The following is a 20,195-nucleotide window of genomic DNA, read 5'->3' as shown; positions in this document are numbered from 1 at the left end:
TGTATGACAAGAACACAATGGGATATATGTTCCTGTGTGTCGCCATGTGAAATATTCATTTATAAGAAAAATTGTCTCTTCATAATAACTTCCTAATTCTCTTTCCTTCGTTCTTACGATCTTCCTTATTTTTCATTCAAGTATAAATTCATTGAACGTTCCCATAGGTACAAAACAAAAAAGTATATAATTTATTTGTCATAATACGATGAACTATAAAGAAAAAAAACAGAAACAATAATAACAAGAAAAAAAACGAAACTGAGATAGAAGAAAAACGAACATATAAAAAAATTAAATATTACAAAAACGAGGAAGTATAAAACAGGTAATTATATAATATATATATATATACACAATTGATAGATAGATGGTAATGAGATAAGTAAATATGGATAGAGACTAGGACACGTGAGAGGTAAAAAAAGATGGACGGATAAGTGCGAGGGAGGAGGATAATCACTTTCGTTGTTGACCGTCACAATTTAGGATTTTGCTCGAGAAATTCGTGAAGATTTTGTTCAGTGACCACCCCAGTCACCACCACCACCACCATAACCACCGCCTCCACCACCTAGATCGTAGCCACCTCCGCTTTCTTCCCATCCACCATGTCCTCCTCCACCGTATCCACCGCCTCCAACTTCAATGTGACCACCTCCATAATCGCCACCACCGAAATCGTGTCCACCACCTCCACCACCTCCGTGACCTCCTAAATCGATCGGATGACCGACCGTGTAGCCCAAAACTTCGTATTTATCACCTCCTCCACCTCCGTGATGTATATGCTTAGTTATCGTGTGGGTATGGTAAATATGTTTGATTTTATACGGTACATGGATCACCACATGTTGACTGAAACATTGTTAAATCGATTAAGTTTTATGATAAACTGATTTACAAGAGAACAATTTCAGGTCTCTACCGGACTCGATAATAAAAAAAAAGAACAATCTACGACTTCTTTTTCTTCTGACGTTTTCTCCCGTAAAATATATCTGGTTACTTGAAACGGACATTACTCCTTTGCAAAGAAAATCGGCGAAAGTCCGAACGTTGAACGATTTACGAGACAGGATTGAAATCGTGAGAAAGGACACGCTCGATTGATCCTACTTTTACAATTAGTTTTATATATATATATATATATATATATATATATATATATATATATATACATGTATATAACTAGCATAAGGATAATAGGAGACATTGTTACTCTCGATCGATTTTTTCTTTTTTTTTTTTAGCGAACGTTCACTCGTACATTCTAATCTCTTCTGACAAATTTATTTCGCACAGAATAATCGTACTAGAAAGGACTTACTGCTTTCCTCCGTGTCCGGCCTCGGTCAAGTTCAATAGCGAAGTGACAAGTAACAAGATCAACTGTGAACAAATGATGAGAACAAGTAACAAATATTTACAATATTATATTATCGTTTCGAAGAATAAGTTTCATGTTAAGTGAATGATAGGATAATGGTATTCATTTCTTATTTTTTTTTATTTATTTATTACTACATGATTCACTCGAAAATGATCTCAAGTAACAAATATTTCGAACATTGTGTTAAATAATTAAGAAAAGAAAATTTTGAATTTACATTGATTATATAGATCAGTGTCGTTCATGTTTTTATTTATTACTTGGTCCAATCAAAAATGACCTTAGATACTAAAATATTTACGATATTATGTTAAAATCTAAAAGGAGAAACTCAAGTTAGAGTTCAATGTCGTCCATTTCTTTTGCTTGGATATTATTTGGTTCAATCAAAAAAATAAAAAAAGAAAGAAAAATGATCACAATCCAAAAAATATGTAATGCACTAAAAGGAACAAAAAAAAAAGAAAAGAAAAAGAAGAAAGGAAGGAAAGAGTTCGAAGAAGAAATTTGAATTCGTATTCATTTTGGAACTTACATATATTACAGTATTACTTGATCCAAATGAAAAATGTGATCTTATCGACTTACCGTGACTCCCAACATCATCCTATCTTTTCCGATCACTTCCCTATGTAAAACTTCCTGTAATAATTGAACTTCCTGTAAAATGTAGGGAAGGAAATAAAATTAAAAAAAAAAAAAAAAAGAAAAATAAATTATGGAAGGACCAAAGCTGGTAATAAGTCCTCCCGAGACACACCAGCTCTCGGTAGCTACGAATGCGCTTTTGATCTGTCGATTGGATTCTATAAGTGCGCTGCTTTTATACACGTACGTTGATAGAAGTCGGATAAGAATGAAAGGGAGTCTTTTGCACCCGAGGTGCTCGTGAAAGGAGGCGACTAATCGTCGAGCCGTAGCAAAGTACCGCACGGAGAGTCTATCTCTCTCTATCTCTCTCACTCTTTTACTCTATTTCCTCCCTCTTTCCTTCTTCTTTACATATTTAAGTTTTAAATTTTAACGTTCATAATTCCTGCATCCTTTTCATTCCCTCTACCATCTGTTATTCCTTCTCTTTCTTTTTCTCCACCACCTCTTCCTCCTTTTCCTCCTCCTTCTCCACCTCCTCCTCTTCCTCCTCCCACTGCTCTAACTTCTCTCCTCTTTTCTTTCTTTTTTTTTTTTTAAATGAAAGGTAGACAGCAAGGTGAACGGCCAAGATCAAGATCGAGCTGCTTTGGTGATACAGATGCGAAGATCTGTCCGCAGTTTCACTTGTCTTTTGATCCTTCATATCTCTAGTTATATCTCTAGTTTAGAAACATTTTTATGATTTTTTTTTTTGTATGATATGTACATCGATTTTATTGATATTTCTATTTATTTATTTCTTTTTCTTTTTTTAAATCTATGTTATAATAATTTTTGTAAATCTCGAAAAAGCATAAGCTATCTAAATAAATTCTCTGTGTGTATATGTACCATATATAAATTGCTTGCTTTTTTGTATCTACATAAATAAAATATATATGATTGATATATTAGGTTGGCCATTAAGTAATGTCGACATTTTCAATATTTTTTATCTAAATAAATAACACTGTATTCATTAAGTTTTTATTGAAAATTTTTTCTTAAAATTTTTTATTAGCCGAAGCAATGTTATACTATCCTTGTAAATATGACTTAATAAAATATTATTGAATATTATACTTTAGTGTTCTTTATTTACATAGAAAATATTATTAATTCTTACATTATTTATTGATTAACTTAATATGATATATATATATATATATATATATATCATATATTTACACACATATATATATAGATATACATAGAGAAAAATTTGATAATTATCATGTCATTGTAATCGAGACATAGGAAGACTCATTAAAAAACATTTTCTCGATTTTCCTTTTTTCCGAAAAACATTAGAATAAGAGATAAGATCATAAATGCATATAAAAGAGTAATCATGCAGGTTTTTATCCTACTTGAAAGTTTACGTTGATTAACGAGTGAAACAATTATTATCAGATCGTATTGTTCCGCGAATAGATATTTAATCTATATTTCTTAGTCTTGGATGCTTTTTAGTCACGCCTTTTATGAAAATCGGATGGGAGATACGACCGAAGTGAAAGATGTAACTGGTCGATGAACTGTACGCTACGATAATGCAACCGTTGCTAGTTAGGTATAACGCGTTTCACTCAAGGACGTATACTTACATATATATATATATATATACTACCACGTTTACTATTCCAACATTTTTTTATTTTGTTTTCTCTTAATTACCTTTTCCTTTTTCTTTTTTTTTTCTGTGAATATTTTCTTTACATTATGAATAAATTGATCAAATCACATTTTAATCGTCGTTTAAGATGAATTTTAAATTTAATGATTGATATTTTTCTTATTCTTTTTTTCTTTTCTTTTATGAATATTATCTTCAAATTATGAAGAAATTGATCAAATCATTTTATAATCGCCGTTTAAGATGAATTTTAAATTTACATTTTTCTTATTAATTATTCTAATGTTTCTCTAATAAGATAATATTATTTATAAAATATCCCTTTAAAATGAGAGAGAGGGAGAAAAAAATAATATGTTTCAGAGCATTCCTATTAACCGCTTGATATATTACTATAATTAGATTAATTCAGCCGTAAAATTGTTGTGCAACAAAGCGTACCGTTCGATTATATCGACAGTTAGAAATCAAGTTCATTATTATTAAAGGACAATCCTGGTGCGATAATAACGTAAGACTAAGAAATTATTTTCTTCTATTACTGTATAATACAATAAACATTTAATGAGTAAGTACGCAATAACAACGTTTATTACAAGAATATATTTACTTATTATATATATATTTTTTATTGTAAATATATACGTAATAATATGCGAGTAAAGAAATTTAGAAATATGTATTAAAAATGTTTTTATGGTCTCCACTTTCTTCATTACATATACAAATATATATTACATATGTATGTATAATATACATATGTAATAAATATGTGAAAAGAGAGAAAAATGGAGAAGTATATATAGACAATTTTTAAAAAGTATCAACTTCATACAATCTATATGCGTTGACGTTTTTCAATTACATACATACTATGCCAAATTATCTAATCACCTAATATTCTGATAATTATTGATCATCGATAAAATTTGATAGAAATAATCACTTAGTCTTTAAATGGATCAAAAATTACTGTTTCTCGATTGTCATGGCCTCGATTGATCTTGATAAAAATTAAGATAGAAGAAAAAAAGATAAGTCAAAAAGTAGGAGATGAGCAGAAATTTAACTCCATCAGTAGCAAATCGATCTCTATGTATCGGATTTTGTATTGGGAGAAAGGGAAAACGATCTCCAAGCATGTCTCATAAAATTTACAAGAAGGGGAAATTGTATGAGTGTATTGTGTGCGTGTATATAGAAAGAGGGAGTGTCTCTATGTAATGGTAGTGATAGTAGTAGCACTCGAGCGAAAATGAAAACGAGCAGTACGCGATACGGTTTATCCTCTTTTTCTTAAAGATCGTAAGACCGTGACAGTGAACTCTCTACCAAAGGAATTTCATTCGAATGGATGCGAACTAGAAACCGATTGGTCCACGCCTATTTCTCTCACGATTATTATTGTTGTGTTGTTGTTGTTATTATTATTATTATTATTATTATTATTATTATTATTATTATTATTTTTTATTATTACTATTATTACTATTATTATTACTATTATTGTTACTATTATTATTATTATTTGCTTTATTTTTTCTTATATATTATTTTTTTTTATACACACAAACTCATACCTGTATTATATAATGTAAATAAATATATATATATTACATTATATTATAATAATACTATATTATATATATTATATGTGTGTGTGTGTATATGTACACACATACATACACAAGTCTTATCTCTTTTATATTCATATTTATAAATATGTATATAATAGGCATGCATTTATATGCATAAGTATGGGAACTTAGTAGAAACATTTATAGTATATTTCAAAATAATATATAAAGTCTATGAGATACTATGTCTTGAATACTTCCTAGAAAACAGAAACTCTATTTAATGACCTTTTATTCTTTGAATTTCACATCATACATTGTTGCAAAGTTGATTTTCACTGTCTCCTTTCGTTTTTAATTAATTGTGAAACGAGTTTGTTAACATATTACTTTGAAGAAAGCCACTCGATTCCTTTTGCTTTTTCTTTCTTCTTTTTGATTTCTTCTTTTTTTTTGTTAAGACAATTTCTTCATGCTATATAAAGCAAAGTAGGAGCTTGCAAAATAAAATGACTTTTTAAATTTCTTTCATTTACCTAAAAATGAATACGCTCGTTCAAGGGTATTATTAAATACAAAATAAAAAAAAAATAATTTTCAAGAAATTCTATGCATATACGATCGAATATAAGTAGTGAAAGTAGTTTCTTATAAAAATCAACTCATTTTTAAAACTTTCAGCAATTTATCACGAGAAAATTTATGACGACAAAATTTAGGAAATCTCAATTATCATCCTACAAGTTCAACGAAAATATCTATGGATGTATATGTATATAAAAAGACTTTCTTTTTCGTATATTAATGGATCTATAAATTTAAATTCGAGGAATGTTTCGATAAAATCCATCGAGATTTCACTCCGAAAATATTTTACTATAATATATCCACATTACAGACATTGATTGATTATATACAGACAATAATACTTCGCTTCAAATATCGGACATATAGTTACAATTTTGTGGAATTTGTTGTTGTTTTTCCTTTTAATTCTCAGATTTATCGATCATTTCGTCATCAGCAATAAGATTCGTATATACGTACATATCAGTGTACACTGGGTAGAATAATGCATATAAATTTGAGAAGTAATAAATAAGATGAGACAGGATGAAGTAGAAATCAGCTTGTACGGTTTTGTTCTTTGTATTTTGGAAAGTATCGATCAGGGTCTTCTCATGGCGGTAGACCATCGTGTCTACGTTTCTGGTTCGACTAAAGGCTATCCAGGGTGGTGATCGTGCAAAGAAAAATCAACAAAGAAAGTGTCGATTTCCCCCAATGAGAAGAGAACCGAGCGATATCGTTTTATTCGTTCGAATCTATGTATATGTATGTATGTATGTACTTTAGATATCAAGGTTGGTAGTAGGCCATGCCCACCCATTTCTTTATGGACCTGCCTATTGGATGCAACGAAGATTTTCCACGTCGTCGATTGATATTGTAAAAGAAGCTATCTGAAGTGACCACTGCCGAGTGGTAGGAGTGGACACCACCTTTGCTGATCTTCTTTTAATCTTGTATAAAAGAGAAGAAGCCAAGCGTAAGCTCTCGCAATGTATCTGGATCAACCGTGGTGTAGATCGCACCTAGCTCTTGCCAAGCGAGCATCGAGAAAGCCACACAGAAAACCGGCTAATCTAAACCGTTAGATAAAGATCTACGCTGAAGAAGAACAACAGCAAGAGAATAGAATTGCTTGATTCTATTTTGACACTGACAATGCAGTTGGCGGTAAGCCATTTTTCATCATCTTTTTTGCTTCTTAAACTTTTCTCTATCTCTCTCTTTCTTTTTTGTTTCTTTTTTTTTTTACTTGCTCTTTCTCTTTTTCGATATTCCTTTGAACTTGAGATCAAAACGTTTTATCGATATCAAGGCATATATCGGGCTATTAAAAGTCTATTAAAACCATTCACGATATCACTTATTCATTTAATCTTGATATAATACGTAGAAAGGTGATTTCGGTGGAGTACGTTGAACGTTCGCAAAACGGATTCTAGATTAATAGGTCAGAGAAAATGAAGGTAGCCGTTAACAAGCGATTAACGTTCGCAGGTGTTGTGCGTTCTTATGCTGGCAGTTTATGAACCTCTTCTTGTTCATGCGTAAGTATTTCTACGTGTTGCTATATATAATAGAGAAAGACCAATTAACGATATAGAATATTTCGACGTCCTTTTTTTCGTAGGAAAAAATTAGTAGTTGTCTTCCCTCGGCAAATACGACGTAGCCCAATGATACCATGGCGTCAGAAGTCGCCAAATTTTAAGAAAACGTCTTACAGAAATAACGAGTTTTACAACATGCATCATAATCACCGTGCTCCACATTTCTACGGACCTAAACCCGTTTATCACAGGGATCCACCTTTTCCGCATGGTGGTGACGATTTTGATCATGGTTACGAAGTTAATCATGTGCGTATACCACATAGTAAAGATGTCAGTCATGCGATTTCCTTTGGCAAGGGATATGTTCCCTACGATAGTATCAGAGGCACATTTTCATTGGACAATGACAAGTGAGTATTATAAAAAGATATCTTCATTAAATTATGAACTCGTTGTTAATATAACGGTATTAATTATTAAGTAAAGGATAAATATTGTTTTCATTAAAAATAATTGTTTAGGTACACAGAGATGATAGAATATGTTAACAAATATACCGAGCCCAGTCATGCTTCCACAAATTATTCACCAACGGGATCGGAATACAATACTCCACCGTCTGGTTACATGCAAGAAAACATTTTCAGTGATTCTTACTTTTCCGATGTAAAGAATATGGATCTTCAAGAAAGAAAGAACGAGGATGCTAAGAATTACATACCTCGAGCTATCGGTAATGAATTGACGAAGACTATGAACGGTGTTTTTGAAATGAACAGAGATGTTAATCCTAAGAATCCAGCGTATTACAAGAATACAGATTATCAGGATCATAAAGCGGAAGGTGCTGTAATTGTTCCGACTGGTATTCCATCAGCTACGATAGGTGGTAGCAAGGAAGGTATTATTTTTCGTGATAGCGTGTCATTGGATGATTACAACAAAAAGGTGGAAGGATTCACCAAAAATTGGCCTCGTTTATTGGGTGCCGATTCTCTTCCTCAATCACCGATTATCAGTTCGATTAGTTCGATCGATGATTCTACTCTCTTACAACAACAACAACAACACCAACAACAACATCAACAGCAATTGATAAATCCTTTACCAAGTCCAGCTGCTTTGATAGGACCCAGCTATCCTATTTCTGGTCCAAATTGGTTTTCGGAATTTGCACAGTCCAAAAGAGGATATGCCGTGAAAGAAGAATTAATGGAACCACCTCACGATTTTCGTACTATGCCCATTCAAACTTCACCCCTTCAGAATTTCCCTATTGGGATAAATGTTGGACCATCTGTTCTGCCTCCTATGATTCATGCACGATGAATTTAAAAAACGAACAACTAATGTGATAACGCGATTAGCTTATTTATGTATGATAGTTTTCTATTTATATTTATTTTTATTGGTATATATAGATATATGTATGTGTATATGTATACGTAGATATATATGTATATGTATATGTATATATATATATATATATATATACATATATATATTTCTTTGTCTTTCCCTCTTTTCTTTCCTTTAGATGTTAATATATTAGAACGAAAAGATTTTCTTGGATATAATTTATATTCTCTAAGAATTACTTGTAAATTGTTATAATAAAACTGATTAAAACAAAACAATAATTAATGTATTTTATCTCATAATGATATACAAGATAGATTTAATGAAAATAATGAAGTTAAATATTTAGATATAAACGTATACATAAAAAGGAAGATTTAAAGCAATTTTATAAGGTAGATAATTATTCGAAAAACTTATTAATAATCGAATCTGCAAAATTTAAATATAAATTATTATATTATTATGAATATTATATCTGTATGAATATAAATTATTAAACAAATTAATTCGAATATTGCATGTGGATATTATAAATATGTAATGCTAGAAATCTATGGTATAAAAGAACAATGTTTATAAAAAAATTGAGAAACCGTCAACTATAATCGATCGATCATAAACGATCTAAAACACAATGTTCATCGATTATAAAAAGCACTTGATCTAGTATTCACGGATCATTGATTTTTGAAATACGACAATTGTCGAACGCGATAGCAAGGTCACAGCATTTTAGATGGGATCTTTCCCCTTCGTTTACTTTCACTGGAAGACATAAGACCGGTTGTGCTCTTGAAAGTTGAGAAAGTCTGTCTGCAACAAGATGTGCGAGGAGCTCGATATCGAACGTACTTTAGTCCACTGTTTCTTGGCTGTTTTAATCGTACGATGATGAAAGAAAGAAAAAGAGAGACAGAAAGAGAGAAAGAGAGAGAGAGAGAGAGAGAGAGAGAGAGAGAGAGAGAGAGAGAGAGAGAGAGAGAAGATAGGTAAGTAGATTTAATGGAAAAAATATGTGAAAGGATGTACAGGGTGAGCTAAAACTTCCTAGGTGGACCAAAAGTGCTTAGGTGATTCTAAAAATCGATTAATCCATTTCCAGAGACTAACTTGACTTTCTTTCTCCTTTTCTTTTGTTCTCTGTTTTTTTTTTTTCTGTTCAAATCGTCCAATTACAAGACCAGTTCGTACAATTATGAGTCTAACTACAAATTTTAAAAAGTTTTGAGAAAGGAATAACTAACTTTTAATATCATCTAGAAATTTTCGATCCACCGTATATAATGAACGAAGTCCGTTTATATTATTTTTCAAGGAGTCATGATTTTACATATATAAGTACGTATGTAGATAAGTGTGCAAAGTACTTATAGTTTCACGAATAATTAAACTCTTCGTGATAGCTCGTAAGATAATCGTAGAATAATCGACATTATCCTAGATGAACGATATTAAGATAAAATAAGAAAGTTTAAGTTAGAAATTTGAAAAAACGGATCTCTTAAAAAGAATTTATAAGGAATGTAAATGAAGGTTTAATGATAATTTGAAAACCATAACAATGTCGATCGCTCTCGTATTCAAACTTGTATAAATTCGATTACATTTACTATGTTATAACGATTAAAGCTTTATATCAAACGGGTTAGAACCGTTTTTGGCTTTATTATCCTAAGGTTGCTATCTAAAGTAATCTCTTTTGCTACGAGTTAATCCTGTTGCTGTTTAAATGTGTAATAAATACTATTACTATTCACATATTGCACATCTAAGTAAAAAATAAGTGTGCATAGAATTTAAAAGGGGAAAAAAAATAAATAGTGGCAAACAACGATGAGCAAAAAATATAGAAAAAATTTAAAAAATTAAATAAAATGAAGAATCATTTAAAATCGATTGATATTATTCACATATCGCTAATTGTTATTCAAATACTAGCATATATATATATATATATATATATATATATATATATATATATATGAGAAATAAAAAGATGAAATTAAAAAAAGAAAAAAAGAAAAGAAATAAATAACAAACAACAATATTCAAAAGATTTCGAAAGAAAAGAAAAAGAAAAAATAGAAAAAGAAAGAGATGAATCATTCGAAATCGATTGGAAGTTTCACCAAGAAATTGTTAAAGTAATACCGATCATGGAAAAGAAGGCGTGTCTTGATCTCACTAAGAACAAGTGATATAACCTATATATCGTGCCAATGGCAAACATTGTCAAGGCCAATTGGCCTTGATCGGAAAAAGAACAACCATAAAGGTGTGCTTACCGGAATTTAGCAGACATGTCTGAAACATAAAAAGGGAAAGAGTGAAAGGATCTCGTGAGAAATTTATGTCTTTCTCTCTTACTCTCTTTTCTCTCTCTCTCTCTCTCTCTCTCTCTCTCTCTTTTGTTCAATACTTGTGTAGGTGAACTCTCTTTATCTCTCTTTCTCTTATATATATGGTGTACCTCCTCCTTATAATACTCACACGCGTTACTTTCTATTTCGTTGCCGGCCGCAGAAAGAAAAGTGAATGATCATAAGGTGTTAGCGATCTATAATGTAGGTAGATCGGAGGATCTATCCCCTCTTGATCATTATCTCGATCAAAAGTATCGAAGAGGAGATGGAAGACAAATCACCGGTGCGTTCTTTCACGCGCATTCCGGAACGAGGAAAAGTTAAAATGCCGGTAAAAGGAATTTCTATTTGAAATTCTCAACTCTACAGATTTTTTTCATATATATACATATATAAGAGTATACACCTGTATATATATATATATATATATATATAAAGAAAAAGTAAGAAAAGAAAACGGTTCGATGACATTTATAAAACTTATATGTATATAATCGACGTTAAGTTTATCAGGAAGTTTATTACAAGATAATTAGTCGCTATTTAAACACATTACTATGTCATTGGAAAATTGTTCTAGTTTCTTATAATATAAACGAAAAAGAGAAATTCGAGATAGTATTATCTGGTCAATGCCAAACTCGTTTTTGTGTTTTCTAGATCCTCCTTTATCTCTGTTTAATTTTTTACTTTTTTTTTATATCTCTCTTTTTAACTCATTCATTTTTATTACACATATACATTTCTGTCATACGTATAGATTTCTGTATAATAAAAATATTATTTCCGATTAATTCCTTCTTTTTATTTTTTATTTATTTATTTATTTTTTGCACATACTTGTAACGAACGAAATTCCTTTGCAATCTTTATAATAAGGTAATAAAATTTTACAACGTGATCGCCAACAACCAAGTGTAATTTATTTATTTTTTTCTTTTTTATGAAGAAAGCTTTGATTCATTTTAATCCGGCATTTTAACGAATAGAGATATTAAATTTCGAAGAGTTGAATATGAATACGATCTTACTTGTCGATCATTTTCTTTCTCTTTTAATGAGATCACCTTATGCTTTTCATAGTGTTATTTGATGCGTGTATCTCTTTCTCTCTCTCTCTCTCTCTCTCTCTCTCTTTATGTATTAGAAAATATTAGATTTATGTCCGAGATGTGTGCTTTCGGATTTACACTCGCTCGTCGTCTCGTCTTTCCTTTTTGCACGATGGCTTCATGCCAATGTCCTGCTCTTACTTCTCGATTTCGAGCCACTCGCCGATCTTTATTATCGATGCGCTGAAAGTAGAAATCGTTTCTTTATGAATATTCAATGGGAGTGTTGGTAGTAATTTTGAAAGATTATGGTATATTTTTTTGTTCACCAATATACTAATTTAACGTGAAGAATTTTCATATTTATAAATTTTTTTCATTCTACTACACTATATTTTTCTTCTATTTTCTTTTCTTTTCGGTTTTCCTTTCTTTTTTTTCTATCCTAACGATGCATGATGCATCTACATCGTTTCTCTTTAATGCATATTTTTTATTTTTAGAAACTTTTAAGAAAAAAATATCGTGAGCATTAGTTATCGAGTAAATATCAAAGACGCAATATTAAAGAGATAAAATAATATTATAATTCTCGTAACTGAATTTAACAAAAAATTAGATTATTGCGCACCAAAAATATTATGAAAAAGAAGTTGTATTATAACTTTTATAAATTAGATTTAACAAAAAAAAAAAAAAAAGTAGAAAAAAATATTATTGCATATACGTTAAAAAAATATTATCGCAAATTAATCAATATTTAACATAAATACATACGTAAATGCATTAAAATGTATTAATTTGAATACGTACATATTGCTAAATTGTTCCCAGTATTGCTAAATTTAAAAAGTACCTCTTATTCAATAGATCTATCATGTACTTCATCCTTTTGAAGTTTTTTTCCGAATAACGTATAGCCCGAGGCACGAATTTCTCTTATCTTTCTCTGGACCATGTTCAGATACATACATTCATCGAAGAATTTCAACACACGCACACGTACACCTACACACATGTATGTAACATAAACGAAGTTTGAAATGTATTCATACATTATAACGTGTATCAAAGTTAACGCGTGGTTGATTTCGCACAAATACATTCGACTCCCTCAAACATTTCCTCTTTCTCTTCCTACTGGTTACCAGTGTTGCTTGTTTCGATCTCGGTGGGATCAACGCTCATCGTATAGTATCCCCCACCAGAGTACTGTCCTGTCCTTCCGGTGCTTCCTCCGGGTCAATCTATATAGCCGGCACTGGTACTGGCTATATATGACAGTGTCTATCGGTACGTCGAAGAGAGCTGATCAAGAAAAAGTTACTGACTGTAAGGAAGAAAGAATATTTTCGCTCATCTCTCAGTGATCATGGAGATCAAAATCATCGTAAGGATTCACGCAATTCGTGATTTATTTCTTTGACACTGAAAAATACAGACGGAAAAAAAAAGAAAAAGAAAGAATAGACGATCTTTCGTACTAGACGATTCCTCTAGTATATTCATCTACTAGACTGATTTTCTTCTTGATTTATTCGAATCTATTTTGAATCAATTTTGTAGATTTTTTTGTTTTTGAATGTCTACAAAATTTTTTGTATTTCTTTTTATTCCTTTATCTAACGATTGGTACTTGAAAGATTGAGATCGTACTGTGTAATGAGAAAGCAAAGTAAAGATTACTAAATCATTTTATCTATCGATTCATCAGAAATTAGTTTGCACTAATAATCGTCGATAATCGATAATTTAATCAAAGATCCTAAGTAATTGATTTACATGTATCTTTTTTTTTTGTTCTTACAGATGAGATCATTTCTTCTAGTCATTAATCTGGCGATAGCTCTAGCTACCTTTGGCCACGAACAGTAAGCAGTCTTTTAAAATAAAAAAATAAAAAAATAAAAAAAGAAAAAGAAAAAAAAACAAAACAAAAAACTTCAAAATTACAAAAAAAAAATTCAGCGATCTATTAAAAAGACATGAAAATAAAATGATATCATTTCGATTCGTAGCGTTCATATAAGGATTCACGTTCCCGAGTTGGTTCAGCATCACGAGAAAAAAGTCATCAAGTATGAGGAACATGGTGGACACGGTGGTGGTGGTGGTGGTGGTGGGGATGATCATCACATTGAAATAACGAGTCCAGGAATCGGTGATCTTGGTGGTGGTCACGGAGGAGGAGGAGGAGGAGGAGGAGGATTCGGAGGTGGTTTTGGGGGTGGCCATGATGATCTAGGAGGTGGTGGATACGGTGGAGGTCATGGAGGTGGATTTGGAGGAGGTCACGGTGGTGGATTTGGTGGAGGTCACGGAGGAGGATTTGGTGGAGGTCATGGAGGAGGATTTGGTGGAGGAGGAGGTGGAGGAGGTTTTGGAGGTGGTCACGTGATCGTTCACCATTCATCAGGAGGATTTGGTGGCGGTGGCCATGAAGGAGGAGGAGGAGGAGGAGGTGGAGGTTTCGGAGGAGGTCATGGCGGAGACGGTGGTTATGGAGGTGGACATGGAGGCGGACATGGAGGTGGACACACAGTTAGTTTGACCGGAGGATTCGTCACACTTGGTGGCGGTGGTGGTGGTCATGGTGGCCATGACCTTGGCGGTGGTTATGGAGGTCACGGTGGTTTCGGAGGTAAGAGGATCGATTAGACATACATATTGAATGAATACAGAAAAAAAAAAAACAGAATTTTTCGATCGAAACCATTTGAATCAGCATAAGTTAAATTTTAGTTAATGAAAGATCAACGCTCGATATGGAATGAAATGTCAAAACGAGTCCGTCTGGGCTAGTCATTTCTTTCTTCCTTTCACGTCCATTTTCCACGATGACGTGGCCGAAGTCAGACGCTCGAAACCAGTTCCATGAACTTTCTCCATTTATAACGCGACCGTAACCTTATTTCAAACGATTACCAAGTTCTTTGATCGTTACCCTTTGATCACTCTCCCTCTCGGTGTTCGATAAGAAATTATTATTATGTGTTCGAGGCTGATAATTTATCTTATGCACATACTTATCCGTACTTTGTAATCATCAATCCTATCTGTCAACATCAATCGATTTTAATCTTTTGGAATAATTTCATTTACAGGTGGCCATGGAGATATTATAGAAACCATTCACACTAGTGGTGGTGGTGGTGGTGGTGGCGGTTACGGTGGTGGTGGCTACAGCGGCGGAGGTGGTTTCGGTGATCACGGAGGACATAGTTTTGGAGGTGGTGCTAGTTTTAGTAGCCATGGAGGAGGTTATGGCGGTGGTGGTGGTGGTGGTGGTGGTGGACACGATATAGGTGGAGATGATCATTCCATCGGTTCCAGTAGTTATGGAAACAGTATTTCTTCTGATTTTGGAAGCAGGTATGACTTTTGATCGTGGACAAAAACATTTGTTAAATCTTGTTGTACTAAACAACAACTAATATAATTTTTCTCTCTCTTTTTTTTTTTTCTTTTCCAGTGGACATGGTGGAAGTAGTTTCAGTTCAGGAGGTGGTTATGATTCTTACTCGTCCGGTGGACATTCGTCGTACAGTGGTGGAGGTGGAGGTGGCGGTGGCGGATACGGCGGTGGTCATGGTGGTTTCTCGGGTTATCACAAAAGAAAATAAGAGATATAGACATTATTTTCTTTTTTCTTTTTCTTCTTTTTCTAATTTTGTTTGTTCTCGATGGTGATTCAACTCGAACATTGTTTTTTCCCAATGCCGACCGACTTTTGACTCCTTCGTAAAAATATACTTTCACCATGATCGATCGATAGATCCTTCTGAGATTCTTGTATCGGACTCTCGATCTTTGTAAATCGTCGAACAAAAAGGATCGAACGAAATGATCAATCTTGATAATGATTTTCGAGATACTCCCGTACAAAAGATTATTTCGAAATATTAGATCATGTACTATCGTATTATCTCCAATTTCATCTTGTAAATATCACATCCCTTTTCTTCGAACACCGAAATGTATTTTATTAATGTTAGTAGTTTGTATTTTTAACACGAATTTTTTTTTTTTTTTTTAGCAAACTGTGTTATATGCTTGCGAATGCACGTTTCATCTTTTTTTTCAATCTACGTGCTTCGTCAGCTAGAGCGTTTGTTATTTTACTTATAACTATCGCATCTGTATGAAACTTTCTGTAAATAAGTACTTATCTATGCATTAATAATTACGTTGTGACATTGTTGATTATAATAAAAATTTTTATACGTTTGTAAAAATGATGTCTTATTTCTCAGATGTTTATATCTTATTCAAAAATTCATTTTTAAAATAAAAAGAAAAAAATTAATATTTAAAATAATTATTTAGGGAAAATTAAAGAAAATAAATCTGAATAAAAAATAGATTGTTTTCGATCGATATAATATAGATCATAAATTAATTTACTATAAAAAAAGAAAACAAAAAAATAAATATATAAATATATATATATATTTATAATTTTATTAGAAAGAAAGATCAATTATCATCAAAATAATACTTGCGAGCATTGAAATCTCTCAATTTTCTTTCTAATTAATTACAACCCACGTTTCACCTATGGTTCTTATCGAATCAAACTTTCTTTAATCTAACGCAATTATCTTCAGATTAATCATTGGAAAAAGAAAATGAGGAAGATAAATCTAGGAAGTAGTTATTTGAACGATACAATACAAAGAGAAAGAGAGTAAGAAAGAATTTATACACACCTACACGCACGCATGCGCGCGCGTACGCACGCACACACAGACACATTATACGTACATACATAGATACATACATACATACATACATACATACATATATGTATATATACACACAGACATATATATATATATATAATGAGAGAGAGCGAGATAAATTAAAATCTACTCACATACCAACACTTACATTACATATGGCCGATGTAATTCTAAGCTTTTCTATTAGAATATACGAATTAATTCATCTAACGATATATGTGTATGCGTGTGTGTGTATCCATATGTAGATAGATATAATTCTTATTAGACATTGTAAAGAATTTATTCGAAATGGAAAGTAAGCGGAAAGTGAAAGAGCCGATCGTAAGATGGCCACAAGATTTCACTTTGCTTCACCATGTTCGTATTCTCTCTTTTATTAAACGATTCCACGCGTCCGATGCTCTTAAGAAGGAGAACCTTTTCAGCGTAATCGTATATCGATTTCCGACAACGATTTATCTTGATCTTCTAATACATGCCTAATTTATGATATTCGTACGATAGGTAGAAACTTTTGTTTTTCGAGACTAAAAGATCCAGATAATTAAGAATCTCTCATTTGATTGAAATTAATTATGAAGAAAAGTGATTATATCCTTAACATAACATTAAAGTAGATCGATAGAAAGTATTTTTGTGATACAAGTTTGATGGTATTGATTGGGCCAAAACTTTCTAAGCGATTTTAAATAAACCGATCGATCAAATTAGTCTGAAATATTTCGAACTAGATTAATTCATTTTTAACATCACCTAGAAACTTTTATACTCATCTAGAAACTTTCGATTCAATCTTTAAAATTAATTATTATATTATCTAGATATTAAATACAATATTATTAGGTTCGATGTTGATCATCTTGAATAAAAATTTGTACTTTAGTATTCTCGTTATTACGAACAAATCTATTTACGATAAAATGAATTTGCTTTAAATATCAACATGTATAGTATATGTATATATATACAAATATTTATAGAAAGTTTTTCTTATGTGATTTATATACGTATGCAGCTATATATGAGAATACATATACATATATGTCATAATGAAATTAATTTTCTAATAAAACGTAAATATCATATTATCACGTTCAATCCGGAATGAAAATGTGTATTTTAGTAAATGAATAAATGGAATGTTTCTTGATGTCATAACACAAGTATACGTATATATTTATACAAATATTGATAGATATATATCTTATATTAATGGACCATAATTTGGAGAAAGTATTATTATTTAAATAAATAGACCTCTAATATTCGAATTGTCGAGAAATATCGTTAGTTCCGATTTGTATTTTTTTTATGTTTTTACTTTTTTAAAGTCGATCCAAAACAGAAAGTTCATATTTGATGTCAGTGGAAAATGTATAAGATATACGTATATGTGAATTCGTAAATATTTATTAATAATTTATTAGACCGTGTGAGAGAGTATACGATGCCAAACAACACATATCTTCTATTTCACAAGTAGAAAACGTTGCTTTCACCGTATAGTAGATATTTCATAAAATTACAATTAAAATGAATGAACATACATTTCTACCATAATTTATTAAATTTCAATTTAAAATCGATCAGCGATCGATTAGTATTTACCATTGAAATAAAATTTCTTTCGATTTATCCAACATCTAATCTCAATTTAAAAAGAATATTAAAATTTATCATGTAATCGTTGAAAATGTGCGATCTCGTTTTTTAACGAGATAAAATTAAAGGGTCGATGATGAATTATCCCACGAATTATAATTTTCTTCGTAAATTATATTTTATCTTATACGGAAAGTAAGATTACGACAATGCGTACCGTTGAATTACACGTAATTGGAGTTCGAGAAAGTGGCCGATAACTAGGGATGAGGAACCGAAACTTCTCGGAGGACCATTTTCTCCGGTCTTGGAATACGAATAACTTATGTATACATGTAGTTATATATAAGTATGCTCTGTGAAAGTTTTGTCTCATATTGTATATATTTACCGTGGGTGGTACAATAACGACGTGATAGTTACCATGAGAAAAAAACCATTTATATAGTTTCCTCATTCGTCTGTCAGTCACTTTGTTGCTTATGTTCCCATGAAATACAACATATTAACTATACTTATTAACTGAAATAATAAATTTTTTGTCATCTCTATAAAAAAGATATACATATATACATATATCATTGATGTGCAAAGTTAATATTTGGATAATAATTTTATGATAGACATTTATTTTTTGTTAAAATTAAATAAAAGTAAAAATAAAATACTAAAAATATAAAAAAATGAACTTTGCAAATTACTATCCGTATACGTATATAAATATGTATTTACGTTCAAAATATTGCCCAAATATATGTATTTTCAAATTACTATCCATATATCTATTAAAAGCACTGTTCGTACATGCGTATGTGTTTAAATTATAATTCGCATATCCATGCACGTATGGTTGATATGGTTAAACTATAATAACCAAAACTAAGAGAGAGCATGAGTAAATATATAGTAAGTAATATATTTTTTTGTAATAATAAAATTAATTAAAAAAATAAGTCGAGTACAATCGAATAAAAATGAGAAATGTAAAGAAAGAAAAAAGAACGAAAAAGCGAAAGAAAAAAAGAAAGAAAGAAAGAAAGAAAGGAAGAAAGTTGTGAATACTCATTTTCTTTTCTTTTTTCTTTCTTTTTCTTTTCTCGTACTCTTCGAACCGATCTCATTTGCCCACGATCGACCGATTCTTCGATACAATTTGTGTCTCTACGACAATGCGGCCCACGTGTAATCGCAAGTGAGAGCAGAGAGTAGAGGTGGGGCAATGTTAAGATAGTAAAACTCTTGCACGTTCATACACCGTTCACTGATTGTTTCTGTTTATAAGGCTTGCAAGGTAAGTGACTTTTAGTTCTTCACTTGACTCGTCGAAAGGTGTAAGACGTACTGGAGAGGAAACATGCTGAAACTACTAAGATACGTGGGTGTCTCAATGAATCTTTTATTCTCTCTTTCTCTTTCTCTCTATTATATTTTCTTTTATTTATTTTCTGTTCATCTTCTTCTATCATTCGATTATTCACGATCCTACAAACTACGCATTTATTTCTTTTTACAAAATTAAACCAAAAAATAGAAAAAAAAAGAATTTGAAGTCTCGACATATCGATCATCGAAATTCTCGATCTTTTGAGATCATATAAATCTTATTTTAACGTACTTCGTACCAACAAGTAAATAATTGATGATGAATGAAAAATGAAAAAAAAGGAAACAGATAGCATTTAGAATTTAAAATTTCGATTTATAGATCG

The 20,195-nt window shown here is 31.3% G+C and overlaps 3 protein-coding genes across 3 annotated transcripts; 2 read left to right on the top strand and 1 right to left on the bottom strand.

The window, feature by feature from the left end:
* Window positions 1-176: 176 nt before the first annotated feature.
* LOC127067780 (uncharacterized) lies at window positions 177-1,999 on the bottom strand. The gene is made up of 3 exons (XM_051003116.1): window positions 1,982-1,999; window positions 1,331-1,392; window positions 177-858 (listed from the first exon to the last, which is right to left on the bottom strand). Exons 1-3 carry the CDS (start codon window positions 1,997-1,999, stop codon window positions 522-524), a joined length of 417 nt encoding a protein of 138 aa, XP_050859073.1. The 3' UTR covers window positions 177-521.
* A 4,836-nt stretch (window positions 2,000-6,835) lies between these two features.
* Window positions 6,836-8,718, top strand: LOC127072805 (uncharacterized). Its single transcript, XM_051013544.1, has 4 exons — window positions 6,836-6,979; window positions 7,307-7,356; window positions 7,440-7,772; window positions 7,884-8,718. Exons 1-4 carry the CDS (start codon window positions 6,968-6,970, stop codon window positions 8,689-8,691), a joined length of 1,203 nt encoding a protein of 400 aa, XP_050869501.1. The 5' UTR covers window positions 6,836-6,967; the 3' UTR covers window positions 8,692-8,718.
* Window positions 8,719-13,454: 4,736 nt separating this feature from the next.
* On the top strand, window positions 13,455-16,015 carry LOC127067773 (uncharacterized). The gene is made up of 5 exons (XM_051003104.1): window positions 13,455-13,529; window positions 13,949-14,010; window positions 14,158-14,780; window positions 15,244-15,511; window positions 15,612-16,015. The coding sequence occupies exons 1-5, from the start codon at window positions 13,512-13,514 to the stop codon at window positions 15,760-15,762; spliced, it is 1,122 nt and encodes a 373-aa protein (XP_050859061.1). The 5' UTR covers window positions 13,455-13,511; the 3' UTR covers window positions 15,763-16,015.
* Window positions 16,016-20,195: the final 4,180 nt, after the last annotated feature.

Source organism: Vespula vulgaris, chromosome 1 (genome assembly GCF_905475345.1).
Source record: "Vespula vulgaris chromosome 1, iyVesVulg1.1, whole genome shotgun sequence".
NCBI lineage: Eukaryota > Metazoa > Arthropoda > Insecta > Hymenoptera > Vespidae > Vespula > Vespula vulgaris.
The sequence above is the reverse complement of the archived record's forward strand: the minus strand, read 5'-3'. Positions and strand labels throughout refer to the sequence as shown.